At 46.0% G+C, this 16,913-nt stretch overlaps 1 protein-coding gene across 3 annotated transcripts in view; it reads left to right on the top strand.

The window, feature by feature from the left end:
- The window catches only part of ILDR1 (immunoglobulin like domain containing receptor 1), a 30,562-nt gene extending 15,974 nt beyond the window's left edge, over positions 1-14,588 (top strand). The window contains exons 4-8 of one of the 3 annotated variants that reach the window (XM_038583002.1): positions 1,346-1,465; positions 1,735-1,881; positions 8,653-8,784; positions 9,005-9,741; positions 13,759-14,588. In XM_038583002.1, the coding sequence (XP_038438930.1) occupies positions 1,346-1,465; positions 1,735-1,881; positions 8,653-8,784; positions 9,005-9,741; positions 13,759-13,800 (1,178 nt within the window). In that variant the 3' untranslated portion in view covers positions 13,801-14,588. The remainder of the gene's footprint in view (positions 1-1,345; positions 1,466-1,734; positions 1,882-8,652; positions 8,785-9,004; positions 9,742-13,758) is intronic. The other 2 variants (XM_038583003.1, XM_038583004.1) reach the window with 2 other exon arrangements.
- Positions 14,589-16,913: the final 2,325 nt, after the last annotated feature.

Here is a 16,913-nt window from a genome sequence, read left to right as displayed (position 1 = left end):
TTGTGTGTTTTTGTTTTTAAAGAATTTGACGATGTCCCCTGGCACTTACTGTGGCTATAATAGCAGGGATGTGGAGGTGCCCTGATGCCTCTGACTGAAGCCCTTTTAGGACAGAGATGGATCTTGTGCCTCTGCAGATCTTCCTCAGTGTTGGACCCACACGAGGTCTTCAGTGAAGATTTGTTGCATTTACTAAACCTGAACATACCATTTTTCTATCTTAATGAGGTAGCACAGTGCTTGGTGCTCATGAAAAACTGAAATTCCTTTCTTGAACATTGAGTAGCATTTATCCTTGAAACATTGGCATTTCATCCCTGCTTATTCAACTTCATCTCATAACTTGTCTCTTCAAGGGCCAGAGGGATCCATTCACTGCTGGTGAGGGATCCAGGCTGTGGGGTTTTTGACCCACTTTGGAAAGTACATTAGAACTTAGCAGTTAAGAGCACCTGTGTTGCAGTGGAGAACCATGGATTTGAATCTACATCTGCTATGCATTATTTCTCTGTTCTTAGGCCAGTTTCTTAGCCTCTTGGAGTCTTGGTTTCCTCATCTGAAATGCAACTAATAAGCATACTTACCGTATCAGGATGGTATTGAGTTTGACTGTGAGGAAGCAAAAGCCCAAAATATTAGTGACTTAACAATGAAGAAATTTATTTCTTCTCATGTATGAATTTGGAGGTAGATAGTCCAAAACTAGTGCGTGGGCTCTGTTCCATTAAGTCCTCGGGGACCAGGCCCAAGCTCCAGCTCACCAAGAAAGTCTTTTCCTTCTTCATGGTTGAAAACGGCAGCCACCACATTTGCTTTCCAGATAACAGAGTAAAAGGAGAGATGAAGAAGAAAAGGACCAAGATGTTCCCAAAGTGTTGTAGGAAAGTTCCTGGGAGCCATCGTGTATCGCTTCTGCTTGCATCCTGTCCACCAGAACGAAGTTGCACATCCATGTCCACGGTTCAAAGAGGATAGGAAATAGTGACTTTATTCTGCATGGCCACATACATGAGCAAAAAATTCTATGACTGTGAGAGAAAGGGAGAAGAGACCCTGGGAGGCAACGTAATGTGTACCTCACCTACTTAGAAAGCTGTGGTGGGAATTAAATGAGGTGATATCTAAAATCCTTTCAAGGTACCTGGGAGGGCTCAATGAATGGTCAGTTCTACCATCATTATACTGTTCAGAGAAAGAGGAGAGTCTCAAAAAAAGGGAATTGAGGCCTTCCTCTGAACCACGAGGGGCCCTCTTAGGATGTGGAAGGACAATGCTGGGTCTTTAAGCCATAGAACCCAGGGCCCCCTCCTTTAATCTTCGGCACTTTCTCCCTCCCTTCCTGCAGGAGCAGATCTGGTAATTAATGAAGTGATGTGGTGGGACCATGGAGTGTATTATTGCACCATTGAGGCTCCAGGGGACACATCAGGAGACCCAGATAAGGAGGTGAAGCTTATTGTCCTGCGTAAGTGCTGCTGGAGCTTTTTATTTAGCCACCCCATCACTGTGACATTTTTATATATGGAAAAAAAAAAAGAAGCAAGCAAGCCCAGGTTATCATTGGATCGCCAACGTCTGAAGATCCCTTCCCAAGGCTAAACTTTTTTCCCCCCAGTATATTAATTGAACTTAATTTATAGGTCAAGAGCTATATTTATTAGGCCTCTAGAATGTGAGACGTGGAAGCATTCACCTGCATATTTAGTTAGCCTGCTCTTGGCATCTCCCCTGCAGACTGGCTGACAGTGATCTTCATCATTCTGGGGGCCCTCCTCCTGCTTCTGCTGATTGGAGTGTGCTGGTGCCAGTGCTGTCCTCAGTATTGCTGCTGCTACATCCGCTGCCCCTGCTGTCCTGCCCGCTGCTGCTGCCCCGAGGAAGGTAAGAGGGGACAGATGAGCAGTGCGACCGGGTGCTGCTGGAGACTGCTGTCCCAAATAGATCAACTTCACATACCAGGTCAAAACCTTAGGTCCTTCCAGTTTCTCCTCCATGCCCTTCTCCCATCACAGGCTCAGAGGTCTTCGACCTCAGCCCAGAATATGATGTTCCAGGAAGTTGTAGGCCCAAGGGGGAAGATTTCTGCCCATCTACATCATAGCCTGCCTAAGGCCACCTTCCAATAGTTCTGCCTACTGCTGGCATTTCTTCAATGGCTCTGATATGCCTGTGCTTCAGTATTTGCTCCTAGCACTCACCTTGCTTGGACATGGAGTGGCTAGAGTGAGTGGTTTAAACGTAGCAGTGAGAGAGGTCACCCCTTAGAGGTGATTTGAAAAGAACAGATAGAGGAGAAAGGTGTTAAAGCAGCGGTTCTTAAACTTACGAATTACCTATGGTTTGTTAAAAGCTGGCTGCTGGCTCCGCCTCCAGAGTTTCTGATTCAATTGGTTTGGGTAGGCCTGAGGATTTGTATTCCAGAAAAGTTTTCAAGTGATGTGATGCTGATGATCTGTGGGTCACACTTTGAGAACCTCTTTTTAGATGAAGGAAAGAGGTTTAGATGAAGGAGAGCGAGCGAGCAGAAGATCTTGCTCTTTTTTTTTTTTTAAGATTTTATTTATTTATTCATGAAAGATACAGGGAGAGAGAGAGAGGCAGAGACACAGACAGAGAGAGAGGCAGGCTCCATGCAGGGAGCCCGATGTGGGACTCGATCCCAGGACTCCAGGACCATGCCCTGGGCCGAAGGCAGGCGCTAAGCCACTGAGCCATCCAGGGATCCCCAAGATCTAGCTCTTAATGTAATCTTTCTTTTGACTAAAATTTGACCTTTTAAAACAGAATTATGACATGCTCTAAAAAATTTGGCTGTGGAATGCTAAACTTTTTTGTCGAAAATTATTCTATAAAAATCCTTTTCTTTATTTCTTTTTTTTTTTAAGATTTTATTTATTAGAGAGAGAGTGAGAGAATGAACAGCCAGGAGGGGAGAGGGAGAAACAGGCTCCCCACCGGGCAGGGAGCCTGACATGGGGCTCCACGTCAGGACCCTGGGATCATGGCCTGGGCTGAAGGCAGATGCTTAATGGACTGAGCCACCCAGGTGCCTAAAAATCTTTTCTTAATAAGTAGATGGTGTGGGACCAACTGCTTTAAACAGAAGGAGTTTCATATTCCGAAAATAATATTTTTCCCCCAGTGATATACATAAAGTATTACATTGTAGAAAGTTTGAGAAATTCAGAAAAATATAAAGACTAATCTGAGCATTCAGAGATAATCACTCTTTAGCAGTTTGGTCCATTTGAACAGAAATTTTTTAAAAGGGAAGAGAAGGGATTGCCTTATAAGATAGAAACAAAACTTAATCTACAATGTTAAGAAGGTCAATGGCCTGTGTCTGGTTTCAGGCCTGTATTCTGGGGTTGTCGTTTTACAGGAAAAGAGAACTAACTTTTATTGGATGTCTGCTATGCATAGGCCCTTTGCATGGATTTCCCTGTATGAATCCTCACAACCCTAGAAGGCTGTTTCATCACTACTTAACAGATGAGGGGACTAAAGGTCAGAGAAGTCACACAGCTAGTAAGTAGCAGTGGCAGCATGGTGTTGAATCCGTTTTCATCTGACTTATGAGTGCCTGAATTTCACTTGGTAGAGGCTACTACAAACTGTGTGTAGATCACAGTAGGCTTGGCAGAGATACCAAGGACCTCCTTAAAGAGAAGAAAAATAGGGCAGCCCTGGTGGCTCAGCGGTGTAGCGCCACCTTCAGCCCAGGGCCTGATCCTGGAGACCTGGGATCAAGTCCTACGTTGGGCTTCCTGCATGGAGCCTGCTTCTCCCTCTGCCTATGTCTCTGCCTCTCTCTGTCTCTCATGAATAAATAAATAAAATCTTTAAAAAAAAGAGAGAGAGAGAGAGAGAGAGAGGAAAAATAGCAGAGAACTGGATATTGGGCTGTGGAACTCATCACCTTTCAAGAGCCTCTGGGAGAGAGGCCATGGAGGAGTCACTATCCCTGGAGTAGTAATATGCAGAAAGAGATGAGAAAATCACTCCCAAGGTCAGTGGAGCACTAAAAACAAGCAGGACCGAGGACAAAGCCAACACAAATGATGAATGTGTCCACTGTTTCAGTATGCTGCTAAACAGGTTCTGAGGGAGAGTGGTTTCTCCTGAGCGTTAGAGTTCCTTTAGAAGAACGAGTAATATAAAGAAATGCAGGCTACAAGTAAACATCTCTGGACTTGAGTGAATGAGGTCACTTTCAGAGTGAATCACTACGGCAGACTGTCCTGAGAATTTTGATGACAGGAGGAGATTGCATGGAGGGAGCAGAAGTTGTTACGGAGAGCTCCTGGATGAGGAAATGGGTGTGCGTGACTGTTGGTTAGAATAGGATAACCCCAAGCATATTTGTAGGCAAAGAACCAAAGCCAGTAGGAAATGAGTAAAGCAAAGCCTTATCAAGTGGCATGAACACTAAGCAGGTAGAACAGGTGGGAGGGACATCAGGCGTACTGACTACCTTTAGAAAGGAAAGGCGCCCTGCCCTGACCTCTGGAGAGAGAGAGAGGAAGTCATTAAAATGTGGGGGATGGTCAAAGTATAAGAGAGGAAGCTGAGGGATCTCATACCCTCATGTCTTGATTTCAGCAAATCAAAATTCTAGAGCAATTTAGAGAGCTCTAAGGGAGCTGAAGAATGACATCCAGGGCTTCTTGGCCTTCTCTGACCACAGCCCACCTCACTAACTTGGTCCCACTTTCCAATGAGTTAATAGGGGACCAGTGAGGAGAAAAAGGAGAATGACACCAAATTTTAGCAAGCCTTGATAATTCACTTCATCCTGGGAAATGACCCACAGTAGAACATAAAGATGAAAGTTATTGAAACTGAACCCTAGATTGGTTACTGGCCATCCTCCTACAGAACCTCTAGGTATACCCTGTGGTGGACTACAGGCCACACTGGGAATCTCTGACCTATGCTACCTGCCTCCCCATTCCCCTCACAGCTGAGGGAAGTAAGGCCTCGAGGCTTTAGCACAATCGCACGCAGCCTGTTAGTGGCAGACCCTGGACTAGACACTAGCCCCTCCATTCCATGCCCAGGGCTGGTTCCTTTTCCTTGACTAAGATGATGTCATCAGCTGAGAGTTCATGGGGAGAGGAAGACCTGAGAAGCGGGGAATGTTTAAACTGCTCTAGAGGAGGGAAGTGGGCTCAGTAGATCAGTCAAAGGAAGCTATGTGTGTGCTGAGTGAGGTTGGTTGCCTGGCTGTACAGTCAGCTCTGACAGCATGGGGCCAGAAGCTAAAGCTGCAATGGTTAAGAGTTCAAGTGTGTGGGATTCTAAGAAGCTCCTAAGGATATCGCTGAAATGACTAGCCAGACAAGTTAGAGGGGACTGGTAGTATGAGAAAAAGTGAAAGGGCTGTGTGACCATGGGTCAACCAAAAGAGGGTAAAGAATGAGTTCTCTAAAAGTAGAAAGAGGCTGGTAAGGCATAGGAAGCAGTTACAGGCAAATGCAGTTGGAAAGTTTTGGGCACCACAGATGATGCTGGCTGCAGGGAAGGAGAGGTGAGGGTCTCCGGAGGAGGGGGAAGTGCTGTGCCATTTCTGTCACGAAAGAGACATCTTAAGGAATATGCCCTGGGTTTTCCTCAGAAATGAAGATAAATATGCCAAATATGGTTTGGTCTCCAAATATGTACTTTTGTTTCCTTTGGGATCTAAGGCAAAGAAGTGACTTATTATAAGAATTTATTATGACAGTGAGAGCCACTGTCTCTTGATGGTCCTCTATGAGGCATTTCGTGTGTATTGCTTCATTTAACCTCACCGACTTAATGAAATAGGTATTACCTTAGCTCACAGAGGAGGAGCCTGGGGCCACAAACTCTGGAAATCCACTCAAAATCACACAGCTGGTACAGGCTGGGATTCAAGCTGAAGTCCATCTGACCCGCAGAGGTCTTATTTAGGGAGACTTGACCCTGAGGACCATAGTTCCCAAAAGGTTGTTGAGAATTCTCAATAGTTAACTCCAGTTGGGCTTCCTGCACGAGTGTTAAGGAGCTTGTTAAAAACACGACTTTGGCTTGCTTTGCAGTAGACTGAAGGAGAGTTTCTGGGCGTGGAATCCAGGAATCTGTATTTTTAACTATAGCTCCTTAATGTGATCGAGGCAGACTTGACTCCACTGAGATTCAGAGATAACGTGCTAGGAGTCTTTTGAGGCTTAGCTACTTGCTCCATGTCGCTCATTTTATTGCCTGTCTGATTCCCCACTAGGTGAACAGCAGAAAACCATGACATCCCCATGGGACAAGAGGGCCAGGGAGAAGCTCAGAGGCTATGTTTTCCACTCCCATCTCAGCAGTTCCATTACATCAGGGAAAGGCGGGGCCCTGGGGAAAAGGGTGTGGCAGCTAAGAAGAGAGCAGGTGGGTTAATCTCTGGAGTATGGAAAATTTGACAAGAAAGCTCATGGAGAATGTAGAAGGGTCTCCAGAGAGTTACGTGTGCTGAGGGTCCCATTAGTTAAAAAAAGTCATTTGGGGAACAAGGTGTAAGCCCAACTTTCCCTTCATCTACCATGGAATTGGGAGGAGTAGGAGGAGGAAGTGGCCAGGATTCAGTTAGAGGGGTGAGGGGTAAGTAGGGTTGTTCCCAGTAGAATCAGACGCCCCAGGCCTCAGAGGCAGAGACTAGTCTGGAGTGGGCTTTGAAGGATGGGGCTGAGTCGGAAAGAAATAAAGCAAGGAGGTACCACTATGGAAGGTGTTTTTTGTTTTGATTTTTTGTTTGTTTTATTTTGCTTGTTTCATCAAAAAAATGAAGGGGGGTCTGGGGACTCAGCGATTTGGCAGAAAGAGCACAGGTGTGGGCTTCAGAGAGGCACCTCTGTCCGTCACCAGCTATGGGACCTGGAACTGGGACGTCAGCCTCTCTGCACCCAGCTTCTTCAATGAAGTCCCACATGAAAAGATTGCCCCGAGGAGTAGTCAGCTTATGTAAAGTGACTGGCACACGCACATTAAGCTGGGCATCGTGTGTGCTGATGGTGGCACACGGAGGGAGCTGGGGGAGGCATCGTTAGCAAGAGGGAGAGGAGGGGGCCTCTGCAGAGGCTCTGGAGTGCGGTCCAGTGGCCGGAAGGTGGGGCAGCTGGGTGAGCTGCTCTAAGCTTGCATCTGATTCCCTCCAGGCTCGGCTGTGGTACGCAGTCAGGGCTGGAGCTCTGGACATTTCTGAGGGCTCAGCAGCAACCACTTCTTGTTGTGCTGGACGTCTGTTGCACACGGGAGCCCCTGGGTCCAGATGGCCCCCAGCTGTTGGCCTCAGCAAACCCCCTGCCCTTTGCAGCAGGGTTCGGGACGCCTGTCCTTCTGCCCTTCTTACTGTGCCAGGAGGAAGCCCCAGGCAGAGCTCCGCTGCTTGAGAGGTGGAGGGGTGGGCCTCGCGGGGCTTGAGGAACCCAGGAGGAGGTGAAAGTGCCAAGCTGGGGGCCTGAGGCAGGCACTTCCTGTGCTGAAACACATACGTGCATCTCCTACACGCATGGATAGACAGAGGCCTTGGGAGACAGTTATCCTAAAATAGAAATTCATGAACAAAACCAACTAAATGCTTTTGTTTTTAGTTTGCACTCACAGGGGCGGAGGGGAGGGCCGGGGAGGGGAGAGGATTGTGTGCTTTGGACTAGAGGCCGTGCCTGGGGTACTGGAGTAACGTGTCTCTGGGCTCCTTGTACTGCTTTTTTATATGATTTTCTTTGCCCTGAAAGGAAATGGCATCTCCTTTCTCCCTTCCCTGCCTTCAGTGCACCCCTTAGAGACTCCCCCTACTTAGGGAAAATCCCAACACTTACTGAGATAAAGAGATTACAGAAGATTCACTGGGAGCCACTTCACCTTTTTTTCCTTTTTTTTTTTTTTAAAGATTTTATTTATTTATTCATGGGAGACACACAGAGAGAGAGGCAGAGACCCAGGCAGAGGGAGAAGCAGGCTCCATGCAGGGAGCCCGACCTGGGACTTGATCCCGGGTCTCCAGGATCAGGCCCTGGGCTGAAAGTGGAGCTAAACTGCTGAGCCACCCGGGCTGCCCCTCTACTTCACCTTTTTGCATCTCTTGCCTCCCTCCCATGAGTTTCTCCCTCCCAGGGCTGCTGTACTACCTAGACCGTTTGTCAGTCTGCTTTCCTTTACCAGTAATTCTGCCCATTGACCTCAGCATCTACTTTCTTTTGCTTTTTTTTTTTTTTTTTTTCCTTTTTCCACTGTGAGCAGGAAGCCCTGAGCTTCCCTGGCAGCCCCTGACCCACAGCCCCCTGGGAGTCATTTGTGTCTGCATCTTCTACGTTTGGCCTGTGGCTAAAGGCCTTGTTCGCCTGGGACCCGAGATTCCGTGCCCGCCAATCTCCATGTATCCACCTACAACTTAGGGGAACCCAGGAAAGGCAGCATGATGCGATGTTTTCAAGACTGGGAAGTCGGGTGGTCTAGGTATACTCTCCTGGGGCACCTTCCCAGCTCCTTGCCAGATGGCCGATTGGCTACTACTCCCTAAACTCTTACTCCTACGTGAGATAGATTAGAAACTGGCCTCTTAGCAAGGCTGCTGGGGAGAGAGAAGTGAAGTGGGAGGTGTGGGGCTCGTCCTGGCTGAGGGTCTGCATTTCTCGTTTTTCCCTGCAGCCCTGGCCCGTCACCGCTACATGAAGCAGGCTCAGGCCCTAGGCCCTCAGATGATGGAAAAACCTCTATACTGGGGGGCGGACAGGAGCTCCCAGGTTTCATCTTATCCAATGAACCCGCTGCTGCAGCGAGGTAAACCTTGCCAGAGATTTGGGGCGGAAGAGGGCAGAGGGCAGGGGTAGGCGCATGGGCTACCTCGGGGTCTTCTTGACCAATACAGTGGCAATCTGTGACTGAGGATGGGGACGGGATAGATGCAAGCAGAGTAGTGTGGCATTTTGGTGCCCTGGTTCTGAGGAGCATGTTTTGGGGCCAGCAGTTCTGCAATGTTCTTATCCTTGTTTCTATTTAGATTTGTCCCTGCGATCCAGCCTCCCACAGATGCCAATGACCCAGACCGCTGCCGCTCACCCTCCGGTCACCAATGGTGTCTTAGAGTATTTGGAGAAAGAGCTGCGGAACCTCAACCCAGCGCAGCCTCTGCCCCCTGACCTCAAAACCATTTCTGGCCAAGCCTGCAGCATGCTGTCCTCCCTGGGCTCTGAGGTCGTGGAGCGCAGAATCATCCACCTGCCCCCCCTGATTAGAGACCTGCCACCGTCCTGGAGGACCAGCAGCTCCTCCCGCCAGCAGTGGCCCGCCCCCGGCGCCCCTGGACCCTGGGGTGTGAGCTCTGATGTCCACCGCGAGCTCCAGGGCCGGGAGCCCAAGCGGCTTCGGAGGGGAAGGCACCCCTGCTCCAGGCCGCACGGGTCACACGCGCCCTGGTCGGACAGGGACAGCCTCGGCGACGGCCCCTCGTCCTGGGAGGCCCTGGGCCTGGGCCGCGGCCCCCGGGGGGATGCCCAGCGGCCCCGGAGGCGCAGGCACCGCAGCTACTCCCCGCCCTCGCCTTCGGGCCTCAGTTCCTGGAGCTCGGAGGAGGAGGGGGAGGAGGGGGACAGGCGGCCCCGGGGCCGGGGGACCCCCTACAGCTCACAGGCCACCACCTGGGCCACCTGGGCCGAGGAGAAGCCGCCCAGCTACCGCTCCCTGGATGTCCTGCCGGGCAGGAAGGGCAGGAGAGGAGGGAGCGTGGAGAGGCGCTCGGTGAGCCTGGGGCAGCCTGCGGGGGGCAGGGAGCTGCCCCGGGTCACCCCCCACCCCCGCCCTGAGGGCCCCTCCTCCTCGAGCCTGCCTTCTGGGCTTGGGGAGGCTGCCTGGGGAGCTAGGAGGGGCCCAGGCGCTGCAGGGGGCCGCGGAGGGCTCAGTGCTTGAGGCTTGAAACAGCCCTGGTCCTGCTCAAACCAGCCCTGCTCACACAGTCTCGTGAGGCAGGGTTCCCCCACTTCACAGATGAAGAAGCGAGGCTCAGAATAATGCAGCATCTGTGAGTAGTGGAGCTAAGACTTAAAACGCAGGCTTTGTGGCTAAGGCTTTACTTCCTGTCATAGCTGCCTGACTTGACTTAGCAGCCCCATTTCCATACCCCAAAGTAGAACATGCAGCCTGACAGAGGATGTTTGTGCCTCCTCCGGCCTACAGGTCAGTGTGCGAGGCCTTGTATTCGAGGATGAGGTCCTATGAGACCCCCTGGAAAGAATCCTTAAAGTGATTTAAACACACACACACACACACACACACACACACACAGCAACCAAACAGCCAAACATCTCATATCCCAAATATGGGTCAAAACTTTAGGGTTCTGAAACAGGTAAGGCTCCAATGGGTGCCAGTCATAGCTTTGTCATAGCTTTGTGCCTTAAAGAGGCACAAAGAGGGATCATAGGCCTTTTAGGCTTTAATTTTTTTTTAAGATGTGACTTTAAAAACCATTCTATAATTGCTACACCCAAATGATGGTATTCCCTCAGTATCACTTTGCAAAGTGATGCTGCCGTTGCTCAAAAATATTCATGAACTGCCTTCAGAGCCAACGTAAATGAAAATCTGTTTCTCTATTTGACCAAAACCCTTTTCTGTTTTGCTTCTGTTGACATAAAGGGATATGTAGGAGGCTCTGAGGGAAGTTCCCAGAGTAGAGGATGTTACAGGAAGAATTTTAGTGTCTCATACATTTTCAAGGATACGCCTCTCATTTGGAAATTCAAGTTCCGTGATTTGTCTAAAAACCAATCACATGCATGGAGTGTGCAAAGAAACAGGCACCTTGTGAGAGTTATAGTACTAGTCTTTCTAGAAAAGAGTCTTGGTGAGACAGTAATTCATGAGGAAGGTAGCAAAGGCCTGCAGGCAGCTCTAAAATAATGGCAATTATATGATAGTCTCACAGATGTCCCAGGAGAGAGGCAAAGACCAGTAACAATGAAACTTAGTCACATCCTTACTAAGTGGTACCTAGCTATGGACATTTATGCCATATCCCATTTAACCCTTAGAACACCCAGTGAGGTTTGTACTGTTATCTTCAGTTTACAATAGATACAACTCTTTCTTCCATGTTACCAGTGGGAAAATTTCCTCCTGAAAGAAAACTCGGAACCAGTTAAAGCCTGGACAACTGCTGCTAATTTAGTCATATAGTGACTAAACTGTCTCTTATCTTCATTTTAACAGAAAAAAAAATGTAATTTGAAAGGCAGTTTTTGGCCTGAAATCCACACCCTGTTTTCTTTGAAGTTTTTCTTCATTTTCTTCTATTTGTTATGTGGTTTCTTATAAGTGAGAGAGGGGTAAAAGGAGCACCAGTTATGTTCCATGCACTGGGGTAAGCCTTTTCCAAACCTTATTTCATTTAATCTTTGCAACAACATGTGAGGCTAAGTGAGATGGGTATCATGCCCTAAGTCACAGGGCCAATAGGCAGTGAAGCCAGAATTTGAGCATAGATAGGTCTCTGAGTCTTAAGCCTTACCCTTTCAGTACCCTTCATGCTGCCTCACTTGAAAGAAACAAGAATCGTTTGGGGCAGTGACGTTTTCCTTCTATATTTCTTCCTGGTAACTTTATTTCTTCCTCATTTTCTGAAAGCATCACGGCCTCCTTTATCATCAAGATGTACACAAGCAAACCAAATTTTCTATTGTAAAGTTTCTCATGGGATACAAAGATTTCACTTAAGATCTTTTGAAAGCCTTCATTTTTTTGACTTTCTCTGAGCTTATCTCCTAAAGAGTTATCACTTTATCACATTCTACTATTCTAATTCTACTATTCTAATATGAGTCTACTCATATTCTGAGTGACTACAGCCCAGGCCATAGCTGGCTTAAGAAGATTGGTTGGTTGGAAGGGCAGAGTGTTTTGTTTATAGTTTGAATTTTGAATGCCTTCATTGAAGCAAAAGTCTCCAGGGCCAAAGTCTCGCTCACTCTTTGCTGCTTTTTCCAGTGGGGCTGGGCTGGATGCTTCCCACACACTTTCCTAACCTCTGAAGTCTTCGGAGATTGCAGCTAACTTCAGAACTTTTAATACAATCAGGCCACTAGATGGCAATCTTTGATTATGTATAACCAAGTTCCTGTTTGCTCCTGGAGCTAATACATGTATCACTATTTTCTTCAATCAAGCTTTCAGCAGTTACAGCTTTATCATAATTTTTTACAAAATACTTATTTAAAATACTTCATTAAATACTCAGAGTAGTATGCATTAATCAAAAAATCTTTTGGCTAACATGGAACCTTCTCTCTGAAGAATAATGTTTAACAAGTAGATACCAAGGAACAAGGGCTTCCATCCAATATAGGTTAAGAACTATTCTGAGACAATGAGAGTTATGTTGAGGAATCTCCCATCTGACTACAGAATCAGGATTCCAGCAGCTCCGACCATAGGCCTGGGTATTTTTTCACTCTATCAAAGGCTACAACCTCAGCAATACAAGAAACTGTAATGTCAAGTTTTAAACTCCTGTGGTTTCAGACTGTGCTGCTCCTGTGTTCCTGGCCTCCTTCAGATTATCTTTCTTTCCAGTCCTGCCCTATGAGAAAGGGCTTCCCAAGGCATTTCTGGTTTGTTGCGAACTTGGTCTATATACACCTGTTCTAATACAAGAGAAAACTACTGCATTCCTTCCTCTCCAAGTTAAACTCAGACTTTATGTAGAGAACCCAAGATATTTTTTTCCATTTTTCTTGATTTGAGTTAATAAAAGCATTTTTCTTACTCAGAATACTTATTCTATTTTAATACAATGCCTATTCCTTGATCATGTCTAGGTTTTTCCTCAGCAGGCCCTCTCCAAGTTCCCTTTTTGCCCTTTCATTGCTTTCATTTTATCAGAGAATATTCATCCCATAGCATTTTGATTAGAAGCCATGCCCCCTAAAACTCACTTTCCTGATAAAACAGAAACACTTTTGTATATTTACCTACATTCATGTTAAGTGTAATAATAACATGAATGTATATGCATATACGATGCATATACGATGCATTTTGAACAGTATGTTTTGGGACATATATCTTATTTTGCCATTTCAAATAGGATAAAAAGTCACATTCATGGACTGCAGTTATAGATATTCAAAACTTATGTAGAAATGATCCTCCAAAATACATAGTTAGAGAAAATATGAGAAATGTAGACATAGTCCTTGTCCCGATAGAACAAGTTGAAAAAGCTAAAAGATCAAGTGGATTAACTTCTGAAGAAGAGCCACTGAGTTTGGCCAGGAAGAGATAAATAATGATCTTTGAAAAATAACTTGAGAAAAATACTAAGGTATGAAGCTCAACTTTTAGAAAAGGGCTGAGAAGGAATGGTTCAGGAGACTATGAATAGGAAAAGAGGACCTGGGCTATGTCTTCATTAACAAATGGTAGGGAGATGAGCTGATGAATGGACAGGGTACTTTTTTTTAGTGTAAAGGAAGTTTGAAGGTGTTAAATCAGCAGGAGGCAAAGTGAATGAGACTGTAAGAAACTCAAAAATTAAAGATGTTTGAGGGAGGCTCCAGGAAGGTGTGAAAGAACAGAAAACCTAAGCCTCAGGAAGAGACTGGCTTCATGAGGAATTAAGTATTTTTTTAGATTCAGTTATGCTGTCCCAGCGTCTACCACTCACCTAGGATTTGCACCAGAATCAACTGTACTTTGTATATTGTATGCATGGACAGTAAGATCCCAGCTGACTGGATTCTCTTGTGTTCTATTCCCCAGGAGAGAGACAGCTCCCATAGTGGAAGGAGTGTGGTCATTTAGTCACCGGGCACAGCACTACTTTGGCTACTTCTCAGCTCCCGCATATCATCAGCATCACCTAGATTTCCAGCTGACTTGGGAGGGACACTGCAACTTCTTATTGAACAGCTTTGGCTTAGATTCAGAGAACAAAATAGAAGAATATTAAAAAAACAAGAGTTTGAGGAATGAATGACTATAGTGTTAGCCTTGGTTCACACTCTGCACATTTAGAGTATCTGTCTTCTAATGGACCCTAACTGGCATGTGATCCCTCAGGAACTCAGGAGCCCAAGTCTTCAAGTAGGTTACACAGGTCAACCATGTCCATTTTCAAAGTGAGAACTCAGGAATCTTTAAGGAGAAACCAAACATGTTTCAGGTGCCCGAAATTTATTGGATACTCCATGGAAATTTCCATGGGAACTTGTCTCTATCTCTATAGCATACCTCCATGTTAGGAGTACACCTTGCTGCATTCATGCCCAGTTCTGAGTGCTCCTAAGGATCAAGTCAGAGATGGCATAGGAAATACTCCAGCAATGTGCTCCCTCATGGGTTATTTATGCAAGTGTAGAAAATCACTAAGAAGCACTTTTGCACCAAACTTATCCCTATCCCTTGTTTTCTTCTCGCTTTTTTTTTTTTTTTTTGGTCTACATCTAATTTATATATTCATATATATTATGTATCCATTCAAATCATTTTAAATGCTTCTTGGGAACAATTCAGTATGTAAATAAATTAGAAAGAAAATGTACTGGCCTAAGGGTTCTGCCCCAAATAAAAATTTACTTTGGTGCACTTGACTGAACTGAGTTTTCTTTCCTACTAAAGCTCAGAGAAGAGGCAGGCCAACTTGGATAGTTTGGAGTCACTTTTCTCCTGGCACCACTCAGCCTTGCAGAGTTGAGATTTCCCAAGCAGAAGCATCCAGATAGGTTTTGCCACTCAGAGAGCCCTGGGAGGAGAGCGCTATGCCCTCTCTATAGTGAGCTTTACCACTGCCTCCCATTTCCCCCAGCCCCTTTGGCGGTTTCATGAAAACATTTGTGCTTGATGTAGAGATGCTGTTTGAGCAGACTGGAAGGAGATGGTCTAAAAAGAGGGGGGCATATGTGTATTCCTCAACAGTATCTTTATGTATATGGCCTTAAGCTCAGTGTAGATCCTGTTGTGTTAACACATTTTCCCCCCTGGCCTCATTAATTACATCTGGAGAAAATAAGTTAAATGCCTGCCTTGGGCAAAGGTTCCATTTGGATTCTTGATGTTTATAATGTAAATGGGTGTAAAATAACAAAACAGAAACAAAAATAAAAATTTTAACAGATAAAGAAGACATAAGGGATCCCTGGGTGGCGCAGCGGTTTAGCACCTGCCTTTGGCCCAGGGCGCGATCCTGGAGACGCAGGATCGAATCCCACGTCGGGCTCCCGGTGCATGGAGCCTGCTTCTCCCTCTGCCTGTGTCTCTGCCTCTCTCTCTCTCTCTCTCTCTCTCTCTCTCTGTGACTATCATAAAATAAATAAAAATTAAAAAAAAAAAGAAGACATAACTTTATAAACCCTGGAAATGCCACAAGAAATAGGCCAAGGAGAACTCTAAAGGATGCTAAGAAGAAGGCAAGGTGATTTGGGAATCCAGGGCCTGAGGAATAACACAGAATCAGGGTATCTTGAACCCCCCAACCAAAAAAAGCGAGCCACCCAGAGCTGGCATTTTCCAACTTCCCACCTAGCAGTAGAAAGTAATAGCTCATTCTTCCCCCTGGATTTAGCGGGAGTTCCTCTGGCAACCTCGGCAATGGGAATGGACTAGGGGCCCTACCAAAAATAAGTGATCAGGGGAAGTATGCTTCTTCCCAGCTGGGCCGGAGACTCTTCCATAGAGAGAGACTGGTGAGTAGGAAGAACCAGTAAGAGAGACTCAGGTAAAGCAGACCACCCAGCTGAGAAAGCCTCTTTGTTCTCAAGGGACAGAGACTCTCCTCCCCTGGCCAGAGATAGTAGGGCTGACTATGGAACCAAGAAAAAGACCTGTCACAGTTAGCAGCCTGTGCCTGGAAGCCACTTTGTCTCCATGAAACTGAGACTCTCTCCTCCCTGGCCCAGATTAACTGGGGTAGCAGGGGAACACTAAAAGAAGGCTTTCTACATACCCCTCCCTCACCAAGAGATATCTGGCAACCCAGCCAGAGGAAGTTTCTTCCATCCTCTCAGGTAGCATCAACAGAGACCAGAGTGGGCCCCAGTAGCACCAAATACACCATGTAGACCAACATAACATCACAAAGATTCTGAAAATTAAACTGCCATTGGGATCATGGCCTGCAAACAGAGGCTAAAACTTGTATGTTAAACCTAATAGGGTAACTTCTCTGTAAAATAAAATATTAAAATATGACCTAGAGTATCCTAACATAATAGACAAAATGACCAGGATACAAACCAAGACCCAAGAAAATCACAACTTGAATGGGAAAAAAAATCACCTGATGCCAACCTGATATGAATCAGAAGGTGGAATTATGTGATAAGAATTTGAAGGCAGGGACACCTGGGTGGCTCAGCGGTTGAGCGTCTGCCTTCAGCTCAGAGCTTGATCCCCGACTCTTGGGATCCAGTCCCGCATCAGGCTCCCCATGAGGAGCCTGCTTCTCCCTCTGCCTGTGTCTCTGGCTCTCTCTGTCTCTCTCTCTGTCTCTGCATCTCTATGAATAAATAAATAAAATCTTAAAAAAAATTTTAAAAAAAGATTTTGAAGGCAAACATTATACAGATACTACAATTATAAATTCTCTTAAAAATAGAAAAATCTCAAAAAAGTTATGCATAAAAGAAAAGGAAATTATAAAACTGAAAGATACAACAAATTAAACTCGATGATGGAGGTCAGATTCAGTGAACATGAGGACAGAACAATTTCAACAGACAGAATTCACTCAAATAGAAAATAAACTGGAAAAAATGAACAGTGTCTTAGGGACCTGTGAAACTATGACAAAATGTCTAATAGTCATATCATTGGAGTCCCAGAAAAGTAGAGGAGAAAAGTAGGGATGAATGGGTATTTGAAGAAATAATGGCTGAGAACTGCCCATATTTGATGAAAGACACCAGCCTAGAGATTGA

Source organism: Canis lupus, chromosome 33 (genome assembly GCF_011100685.1).
Source record: "Canis lupus familiaris isolate Mischka breed German Shepherd chromosome 33, alternate assembly UU_Cfam_GSD_1.0, whole genome shotgun sequence".
In the NCBI taxonomy this organism is placed as follows: Eukaryota; Metazoa; Chordata; class Mammalia; order Carnivora; family Canidae; genus Canis; species Canis lupus.
The sequence above is the reverse complement of the archived record's forward strand: the minus strand, read 5'-3'. Positions and strand labels throughout refer to the sequence as shown.